At 44.7% G+C, this 10,481-nt stretch overlaps 1 protein-coding gene across 1 annotated transcript; it reads right to left on the bottom strand.

The window, feature by feature from the left end:
- Nucleotides 1–5,864: 5,864 nt before the first annotated feature.
- asb6 (ankyrin repeat and SOCS box containing 6) lies at nucleotides 5,865–9,414 on the bottom strand. Its single transcript, XM_029637680.2, has 7 exons — nucleotides 9,267–9,414; nucleotides 8,722–8,871; nucleotides 8,363–8,544; nucleotides 8,175–8,281; nucleotides 7,940–8,048; nucleotides 7,412–7,498; nucleotides 5,865–6,933 (listed from the first exon to the last, which is right to left on the bottom strand). The coding sequence occupies exons 1-7, from the start codon at nucleotides 9,296–9,298 to the stop codon at nucleotides 6,212–6,214; spliced, it is 1,389 nt and encodes a 462-aa protein (XP_029493540.2). The 5' UTR covers nucleotides 9,299–9,414; the 3' UTR covers nucleotides 5,865–6,211.
- Nucleotides 9,415–10,481: the final 1,067 nt, after the last annotated feature.

Genomic DNA, 10,481 nt, shown 5'->3' with positions numbered 1-10,481 from the left:
AAAAAAATGCTTTACTGTATGTCCCTTGGTCCCCATCTCTATCTCTGTAATACTGTATTGGTTTCCTCTATAGTAGGGTGGCTTGGGGTTAAACACCCCCCTCCTGTAATTCTTACAGAAACTCCTGTCACCACATTTTTGACTCTTTCCCTAGATGCCACTAGTTTTGCTTAACTAAAAATCTCATCTGTCTCATCTCAACATTTTACATCACCCAACAAAACTAATATAATATTTTGTAATTTAGAAAAAAGTTATATATATATTATATAAACTAATTAAGTTAGATCTATACATTTAAAAAAAATATTTACCAGTAGGGGAACCTAAAGATAAATCATCCACATGGTTAAAAAAAAAAGTAATCTTTTTAAAATTATATATATTTGTTTAATTACCCCCTTTTTCTCTCCAATTTCGTGATTACGATCTTGTCTCATCGCTGAAACTCTTCAATGGGCTCAGGAGAGGCGAAGTTCGAGTCATGCGTCCTCTGAAACATGACGCGCCAAGCTGCGCTTGTACCAATGTTGTACCAATGTGTCAGAGGAAACACAATTCAACTGAGGACTGAAGTAGCCTGCAGGCGCCCGGCCCGACACAAGGAGTCGCTAGAGCACAATGAGCCAAAAAAATGCCCAAATAAACGTATCAATTTGATTTTAACACACTAATCTCATAAATGTCTTTATTTTATTCTGCATACTTATTTCCCTTCAAAATGTGTTTGCCTAAAGATAGCCGGTATGCACATATCTAAATCTGACCAAACTTGTCTATTTTCGGACATAAAAAAAGCTATTTCCCTTATTGGTGGCATTTCCCCCCCCAAGTTACCCTACTGTTCTCTCTCAAATCTTTTTTTCCTCTAATCCAAACCTCGACCCCACTACAACCCACCCCACCCCCTCTCCCTAGCGGCTGATGTTGGGTGATGGTGGGGTTTCATCAGAGCGTGTGGAGAGATTCAGACAGACAGGAGAGTGAAGTGCGTGTGGAGCAGTTGCCGCTGTAGCTGCCTTCTCTCTTCAGAGGCTATGACCTAGATAAAGAAGAGGAGTCAATGCGCCTGTCTGCGAGCCAGGCAGCCACCGCAGCCCCAGCCAGCAAAGTCAGGAGGGGGTTAGTTGTGTAACACAATGTCCTATTTAGTTTGCTAGTCTCTCTCTCAAACACATTCATACACACTCCGCTAAAACTGCATTAAAATAATGACTCTCTATAGTAGCATCTGTCCATGCACGGCTTCAACAGTCAGTGGCAGCAGTGTAACTGCATTGGCTTAAGGGTGAATGAACCGTACAGAAAAAGACTGAGATGGTGTGTGAATCACACCAGATTTGTTTCAGAATAAACTCTGAATAACCTTTCCACACCAGCAGACAGTCATCACAGCTCCATTGCGTCCCACAGAAAACCACTACTCAACCAAGACTTCTCTATTTACACTACCATCCACAGCAGCTGTTTGTAGAACTGCAATGCATGTGTTGAATACTGCATATCTGTATTCTCAAACCTGACACAAATATTTAGAACAAAATCTGCATTGGCAGGAAATCAATGTATGCATTGTGAAGTACTAAAATGAGTCATGTGTAGAACGTGGGAAATTCAAAATTACTTAAGAAGAAAGTGAGTGTAAAGGATTCCATCTACCACAACTATTTCCTAAAAAGGCAGTGGATATTGTGGATTTCGTAGATGTAGTCAGTAGAACCAAAACAACCACTGGTCCCCCCCCCCCCCCCCCATTGTGTAACACTGCCATCATCTGGCTTCTTGGTCACAGTACAAATAGTAGCGATCCCTTTTCAATACATGTGCTCAGAGAACATTTTAAAGGAGGAGTGTGTTCTCACGTGTCCGTTTAGTTCAGTAGTACATTGAGTCTTTAGGGTCAGGGTAAATCAACACAGCAGATACTAAAAGCGCTGCTAATTAGCCACCTAAAACATACACTACATTCCAAATCAAACTTTGTCACATGTGCCAAATACAACAAGTGTAGACCTTACAGTGAAATGTTTACTTACAAGCCCTTAACCAACAGAGCAGTTCAAGAAGAGTTAAGAAAATATTTACCAAATAAACTAACGTACAAAATGATAAAGAGTAACACAAAATAACAATAACGAGGCTATATATAGGTGGAACCGGTACCGAGTCTGTGTGCGGGGGTACAGTTAGTTGAGGTAATTTGTACATGTAGGTAGTGGTGAAGTGAATATGCATAGATAAAACGGCGAGTAGCAGCAGTGTACAAAACAAATGGGGGGTGGGTCAATGTAAATAGTCCGGTGGCCATTTGATTAATTGTTCAGTAGTCTTATGGCTTGGGGGTAGAAACTGTTAAGGAGCCTTTTAGTCCTAGACTTGGCGCTCCGGTACCAGAGAAAATAGTCTATGACTTGCATGACTGGAGTCTCTGACAATTTAATGGGCTTTCCTCGGACACCGTTTCCTGTAGTCCACGATCAGCTCCTTTGTCTTGCTCACGTTGAGGGAGAGGTTGTTGTCCTGGCACCACTGGCAGTTCTCGGACCTCCTCCCTATAGGCTGTCTCATCGTTGTCGGTGATTAGGCCTACCACTGTTGTGTCGTCAGCAAACTTAATGGTGGCAGAGTCATGTTTGGCCACGCAGTCGTGGGTGAACAGGGAGTACAAGAGGAGAACAAGTATACACCCCTGAGGGACCCCAGGGTTGAGAATCAGCATGGCGGACGTTTTGTTGCCTACCTAATTCTCTTCGATTATAATCACAGCCGTATATATTCCCCCCCAAGCAGACACATCGATGGCTCTGAACAAACTTTATTTGACTCTTTGCAAACTGGAATCCATACATCCTGAGGCTGCATTCATTGTAGCTGGGGATTTTAACAAGGCTAATCTGAAAACAAGACTCCCTAAATTGTATCAGCATATCGATTGTGCAACCAGGGCTGGAAAAACCTTGGATCATTGTTATTCTATCTTCCGCGACACATATAAGGCCCTGCCCCGCCCTCCTTTCGGAAAAGCTGACCACGACATTTTGCTGATCCCTGCCTACAGACAGAAACTAAAACAAGAAGCTCCCACGCTGAGGTCTGTCCAACGCTGGTCCGACCAAGCTGATTCCACACTCAAAGACTGCTTCCATCACGTGGACTGGGATATGTTTCGTATTGCGTCAGATAACAACATTGACGAATACGCTGATTCGGTGTGCGAGTTCATTAGAACGTGCGTTGAAGATGTCGTTCCCATAGCAACGATTAAAACATTCCCTAACCAGAAACCGTGGATTGATGGCAGCATTCGCGTGAAACTGAAAGCGCGAACCACTGCTTTTAATCAGGGCAAGGTGACTGGTAACATGACCGAATACAAACAGTGCAGCTATTCCCTCCGCAAGGCTATCAAATAAGCTAAGCGTCAGTATAGAGACAAAGTAGAATCTCAATTCAACGGCTCAGACACAAGAGGTATGTGGCAGGGTCTACAGTCAATCACGGACTACAAGAAGAAAACCAGCCCAGTGACGGACCAGGATGTCTTGCTCCCAGGCAGACTAAATAACTTTTTTGCCCGCTTTGAGGACAATACAGTGCCACTGACACAGCCTGCAACGAAAACATGCGGACTCTCCTTCACTGCAGCCGGTGAGTAAGACATTTAAACGTGTTAACCCTCGCAAGGCTGCAGGCCCAGACGGCATCCCCAGCCGCGCCCTCAGAGCATGCGCAGACCAGCTGGCCGGTGTGTTTACGGACATATTCAATCAATCCCTATACCAGTCTGCTGTTCCCACATGTTTCAAGAGGGCCACCATTGTTCCTGTTCCCAAGAAAGCTAAGGTAACTGAGCTAAACGACTACCGCCCCGTAGCACTCACTTCCGTCATCATGAAGTGCTTTGAGAGACTAGTCAAGGTCCATATCACCTCCACCCTACCTGACCTGGAGGTCCCGGTCTCGACCCCGCCCTGTGCAACTGGGTATTGGACTTCCTGGCGGGCCGCCCCCCAGGTGGTGAGGGTAGGCAACAACATTTCCACCCCGCTGATCCTCAACACTGGGGCCCCACAAGGGTGCGTTCTGAGCCCTCTCCTGTACTCCCTGTTCACCCACGACTGCGTGGCCACGCACGCCTCCAACTCAATCATCAAGTTTGCGGACGACACAACAGTGGTAGGCTTGATTACCAACAACGACGAGACGGCCTACAGGGAGGAGGTGAGGGCCCTCGGAGTGTGGTGTCAGGAAAATAACCTCACACTCAACGTCAACAAAACTAAGGAGATGATTGTGGACTTCAGGAAACAGCAGAGGGAACACCCCCCTATCCACATCGATGGAACAGTAGTGGAGAGGGTAGTAAGTTTTAAGTTCTTCGGCATACACATCACAGACAAACTGAATTGGTTCACTCACACAGACAGCATTGTGAAGAAGGCGTAGCAGCGCCTCTCATCCAGAAGACGAGGTCAGTACAGGTGCATCAAAGCTGGGACCGAGAGACTGAAAAAAAGCTTCTATCTCAAGGCCATCAGACTGTTAAACAGCCACCACTAACATTGAGTGGCTGCTGCCAACACACTGACTCAACTCCAGCCACTTTAATAATGGGAATTGATGTAAAATATATCATTAGCCACTTTAAACAATGCTACCTAATATAATGTTTACATCAACTACATTATTCATCTCATATGTATACGTATATACTGTACTCTATATCATCTACTGCATCCTTATGTAATACATGTATCACTAGCCACTTTAACTATGCCACTTTGTTTACATACTCATATGTATATACTGTACTCGATACCATCTACTGTATCTTGCCTATGCTGCTCTGTACCATCAGTCATTCATATATCTTTATGTACATATTCTTTATCCCCTTACACTGTGTATAAGACAGTAGTTTTGGAATTGTTAGTTAGATTACTTGTTGGTTATTACTGCATTGTCGGAACTATAAGCACAAGCATTTCGCTACACTCGCATTAACATCTGCTAACCATGTGTATGTGACAAATAAAATTTGATTTGATTTTTACCCTTACCACCTAGGGGTAGACCGTCAGGAAGTCCAGGATCCAGTTGCAGAGGGAGATGTTTAGTCTCGGGGTCCTTAGCTTAGTGATGAGCTTCGGGGGCACTATGGTGTTGAATGCTGAGCTGTAGTCAATGAACAGCCTACTCACATAGGTGTTCCTTTTGTCCAGGTGGGAAAGGGCAGTGTTTCTTAGGCTGCGTTTACACAGGCAGCCCAATTCTGATATTTGTTCCACTAATTGGTCTTCTGACTAATCACATCAGATCTTTTCACATCAGATCTTTTTCAGAGCTGATCTGATTGGTCAAAAGACCAATTAGTGAAAAAAAGATTACCTTCTGTGCCAGGCTGATCTGCCCTGTAGCTCTCAATAGAACCAGGCTGCCGTTCAGCTCAACCTTCTGACTCCGTAGCAACACCAACTCCACTACCAACTCCCATAGTCACCATACAACTGCTATACTGTAATGTGTTAATTGTCAAAAATGTTTTACATTTAATCTGTGTCATTGCTATTAAAATAAATAAGGAAACAATCTAAGCACAATCATGGGCAAACACATAGAGGTTTGATGAGAAGATTCAATGACTCATGAATTCAAAGAAAATACATGAAATGTGTATCAGATATAAAAATGTGTTTGAAGTATTAATAGGAGATTTCTGATTGTGTTAAGAACACTTGAATATAATATAAATTGTAATTTGACCTCTTTTTCAGCAACTACCTGCTACAAAGAACAACACTGCCATCTTGTGGCCCATCACTATACTTCAACTGTTATCGCTGACACAGAAAAAAGATGCAGAATAACTGATCCTGATTGTTTTATTCAGATGACAAAGTCCAACCTTTTCTGCTAATATTTAACAAAAGACTCATCTGCACCCATCCAGCAGTGCAAACATATGGAAGTTACACAATTTATTCTTAAGAAATGTCTGAGTATAAGTGATCTTGATCTCGTGATAGTAAACATATTCAGATTCTTTGTCTGTATGATTTGGCACACACACTTAAACAAAAAAACAAAAGGCCTCAATGGCAGGTTCTGAGTACATTGATAGATTGGTGTCCTAACACCAAATCATTACAGAAGGATAAAGATCAATTACTCCATGTGTCATCCCCAGTTACCAGTGTAAAAACATGTGTCGTCAACGTAGGGTACGCTGGGGCTTGAAGCAGTCCCATCCTGGCTTGGGGCTCAGGGTGTGTTCGGGAAGCAGGTACTCCTTCAGTCTGTCAGGTAAAGGCAGAGCCTTCACCCTGTCGTCCAGGGGCCAGGGCTGCAGGTGATCCCGGATGAAGGCCCTGCAGAGGCAGCGCAGGGGGGGGGGGGTGGTCTCCTGCTCCACCACACGCCGATGGAGGTCCCGCAATGTCTGCGCATTGGGGTCTTGGTCTGGCATAGGCAGGTCCAGGGGCAGGGCCAGACTTGGGGAGGACACCCGGGCCAAGTCCAGGAGGACCTCAGCCTGCTCCAGGAGCTCAGCCGCCTGCTCTGCATCAGAACAGTCCAGCAGGGCCGTCTGGAGCCTCTGGAATACCAGCCTGTAGCCTGTCCAGCAGGAGGCTCCGTGGCGAGAGCAGTGGAAGGAGGCACCACTCTGCAGCAGCAGCACTGCCAGGGGAAAGAGCCGATCAAAGTGCTCCAGGCTGGTCACTGTCAGGGAGGGTTCCCCATCCTCCTCCCCGTCGGGGGTAAGGCAGCAGCTGGGGTCAGCCCCGTGGGCCAGAAGCAGCCGTGTGGCCCTCAGACAGAAGCGGCCGATCTCAGCTGCATCCTCCACAGAGCCCTCCAGAGCTTCCTTCACCAGAAAGACCAGCGAGGATACAGCCGTCTCTCCATCCAGTGTGGCAGCATGAACATCTGCACCTTAGGAGGGGAACAAACAACAAAGTTTCCTAAATATAAATACATTTGGACATGCTCTGCTGTTGATGTACAAGCATTTCGCTACACTCGCATTAGCATCAGCTAACTGTGTATGTGACCAATAAAATTTTATTTGATGTTTAGCATTTGTCTTTCTGCTCAGAAGCCTACTCCAAATTAAAGCAGCAATATGTAACCTTTTGGGCGACCTGACCAAATTCACATAGAAATGTGTACGGTCATTCTAATTGAAAGCAAGTGTAAGAAGCGGTAGATATGTTCTATCCGTGTGTGGTATTTCTATGCTTCCCGTTCTTAAGTTTAGTTTTTGCGACTTACTTTCAGTTTTGTAAACCATTCTCTACTTGCTTGTTTTGTCACAAACTGAAATTAGGGGAACTATTCGAATTTTAGAACTAGGAAAATGCAGAGTGATTCTTGCATAGTGCATTTTTAAGGTTATATTATAGCACAGTACCTCTCTGAAGTAGCAGCCGGATGTTTTCTGTGTTATGCACAGTGAGTCCATCACTACTAGCTAGGGCATGTAGCAAGGGTGATTTTCCTTTGGGGACAAGATCAAAAAGGCAGTGTTTAAATACAGGATATACAGTAAATACAGGTCAAAATTTCAACTCACCATTTTTTATTACCACTGTTTTCTCCCCAATTTCGATCTGGTCTCATCGCTGCAACTCCCCAACGGGCTCGGGAGACGAAGGTCGAGTCATGTGTCCTCCGAAATATGACCCACCAAACCGCGCCTCTTAACACCTGCCTGCTTAACCCGGAAGCCAGCTGCACCAATGTGTCGGAGGAAACACAGTTCAACCGACGACCGGGGTCAGCCTGCAGGTGCCCGGCCCGCCACAAGGAGTTGCTTGAGCGAGTAATGTCCCCCTGGTTGTGATACAGCCCAGGATCAAACCCAGGTCTGTAGTGACACCTCTAGCACTGCGATGCAGTGCCTTAGACCGCAGCGCGACTCGGGAGGCCCTCAACTCACCATTTTTATCTCTTGCATTCACGTCAGCACCCATGTCCAGCAGTGTGCACATACAAGGCAGTCTCTCTGCCTCTTCACTAGCGAGATCCAAGGGGCTACTTTCATGGATCTGCATAAGATACAGTACAATGTGTTACAGAGCCATAACAACACATTATGTATACAGAGCAAGAAATGTACTGCAGAAAAGTAGTATGTTTTGCAGCTATAAGTTCTTGCTACCTGTTGTACTCACCCGATCTCGCTTGTTAATGTCAGCTCCATGTCCAGCCAGCAACCTCACCATAATCGGCCTGTTCCTCAGTACAGCAATGTGCAGTGGGTTGTAATAAGAGACAGGGTCTGGGAATCAAATTATATTTAGGTCAATAAAATATAGAGAAATAGTCTCCTAATATGTGAATGACAAGTCAGTCCTCTCACCCTCAAAGTTGAGATCTGCTCCATATCGTAGAAGGACTTCTGCTGCACAGACTAGTCCCCGTTCAGCAACCTTAAACAGAGCATAGCTGATCCCCTCCTCAAACACCGCTGACTGGGACTCCTTCTCCAGTAGCTCCACTAAAGACCCGCATAGACTGTCCTCATCCTCCGGGCTACGGCTCCTGTAAATCCAATAAGAAGACCAAGGTCAAATACAGATAAATACACAATAGAGGTTTCAGCTTAGTTTACACATTGCCATATCGATTGACATTGTGGAACTTGAGTGTCAGTGCAAATTACTATAGCAGTTACTTATCCCTGAACCAGACTCACAGCATAACATAAAGTACACTCACCTCTCTCCAGTGCTTGTCCCTTCCTCCAGACCAACAACACACAGCACGGCGTCCACCAGGGGCTGATACTCATATATAATCCTGCGAAAGCCATGGAGGAAAGGCATGCTCTTGGCTGATGTGCCACTCTCTGCTGCTTGCGCTAGAACACTGGACAAGTTACACCCAAATGGAATATAATTACTACCTAAACAGGCTGTTATAAGTTATTTTATTGATAGTGCTTATCTGACATTTTCAGACCGTTAAGGGTGGTCTCTGGGATTTGTATAACGTTACGCCCAAAACAAAAGTGCAGAATTATGCATAACTAGCTTTATTCTGCAAGTTGTGAGTGCAAACGTAACAATCATTGCCACATGCTAGCTAATATACCCACAAATTAATATTTGGTATGTATGTGGCTAGTTAGCTATAGTCTTTAAAGCCAACATTGAACGCTAAATACGATTTGGCTAGCTAACGTTAGCTGTGGGCATCAGCAGACGCAAGCTAGCTACTGTAGCTCCAGACATGGCTAAAAGTTAGTTCATCATTTGTGTTACCTGGAGCAGAACGACAGAACAAGAATTGACATGACGGCAAAACGTGCCAGCTAGCTAACAAGAATAGGTAACTAGCTATTTGGTTTTGCTTTTAAATTACCCAACGAGCTACCTAATGTTAGCTAGCTGGCTTCAAGCTGTAACGCGAGTTTACCTTCAAAACAGGAAGTGTACTTCTTCTTCGATGAGGTTTAACGGCGGTTGTCATCCAATAAATGTTGCATTACTGCCACCTACTAGACTGGAGCACAACTCCCTTATACTTTGCTTGAGAAAATTAATAAACAAATACCATACCCTCTAACACTACCCTGCTCCACTATTTTGTATCTATTTAAGCCAACAACCTGAAAGGGTTGAACACCACCCCCACCCTGTAATTCTTCTGATGTCAAGTCTCGCACACCCAAATATCTCTCTGCAGTCGCCACCACAACCTCAATTTTCTGCGACTTACATTCCATCCCTGCAGTACAGTTGATAACCATTGCTATAAATGCTAAAAGTTTAATCTTATTGAAACATACTGTATATCACTTGTTGGCCTAAGCGCCTTATACCACCCACCACTGCGACCTGTATGCTCTAGTCGGCTGGCCCTCGCTTCATACTCGTCGCCAGACCCACTGGCTCCAGGTCATCTACAAGTCTATGCTAGGTAAAGCAACGCCTTATCTCAGCTCACTGGTCACAATAACAACACCCACCCGTAGCACCCGCTCCAGCAGGTATATCTCACTGGTCATCCCCAAAGCCAACACCTCTTTTGGCCGCCTTTCCTTCCAGTTCTCTGCTGCCAGTGACTGGAACGAATTGCAAAAATCGCTGAAGCTGGAGACTTCACTAACTTTAAACAACAGCTATCTGAGCAGCTAACAGATCGCTGCAGCTGTACATAGTCCATCTGTAAATAGCCCACCCAATCTACCTACCTCATCCCTATATTGTTTTTATTTACTTTGCTGCTCTTTTGCACACCAATATCACTACTTACACACCATCATCTGCTCATCATCATCTGCTCATCTATCACTCCAGTGTTAATCTGCAAAATTGTCATTGCTTTGCTACTATGGCCTATTTATTGCCATACCTCCTCATGCCATTTGCACACACTGTATATACATTTTTTTATTGTGTTATTGACTGCATGCTTGTTTATTCCATGTAACTCTGTGTTGTTGTTTCTGTCGCACTGCTTTGCTTTATCTTGGC

Source organism: Oncorhynchus nerka, linkage group LG27, assembly GCF_034236695.1.
Source record: "Oncorhynchus nerka isolate Pitt River linkage group LG27, Oner_Uvic_2.0, whole genome shotgun sequence".
Classification (NCBI taxonomy): domain Eukaryota; kingdom Metazoa; phylum Chordata; class Actinopteri; order Salmoniformes; family Salmonidae; genus Oncorhynchus; species Oncorhynchus nerka.
Note: the sequence above shows the minus strand (reverse complement) of the source record. Positions and strands in the feature narration are given on the sequence as shown.

Coding starts and splice junctions, on each gene's coding strand:
- asb6 (XM_029637680.2), bottom strand. CDS start 9,298: ATGTCAATTCTTGTTCTGTCGTTCTGCTCCAG. Junction 8,545..8,721: donor GGGACAAGCACTGGAGAGAG/GTGAGTGTACTT, acceptor TTGGATTTACAG/GAGCCGTAGCCCGGAGGATG. Junction 6,934..7,411: donor CCGGCTGCTACTTCAGAGAG/GTACTGTGCTAT, acceptor TCCCCTCCTAAG/GTGCAGATGTTCATGCTGCC.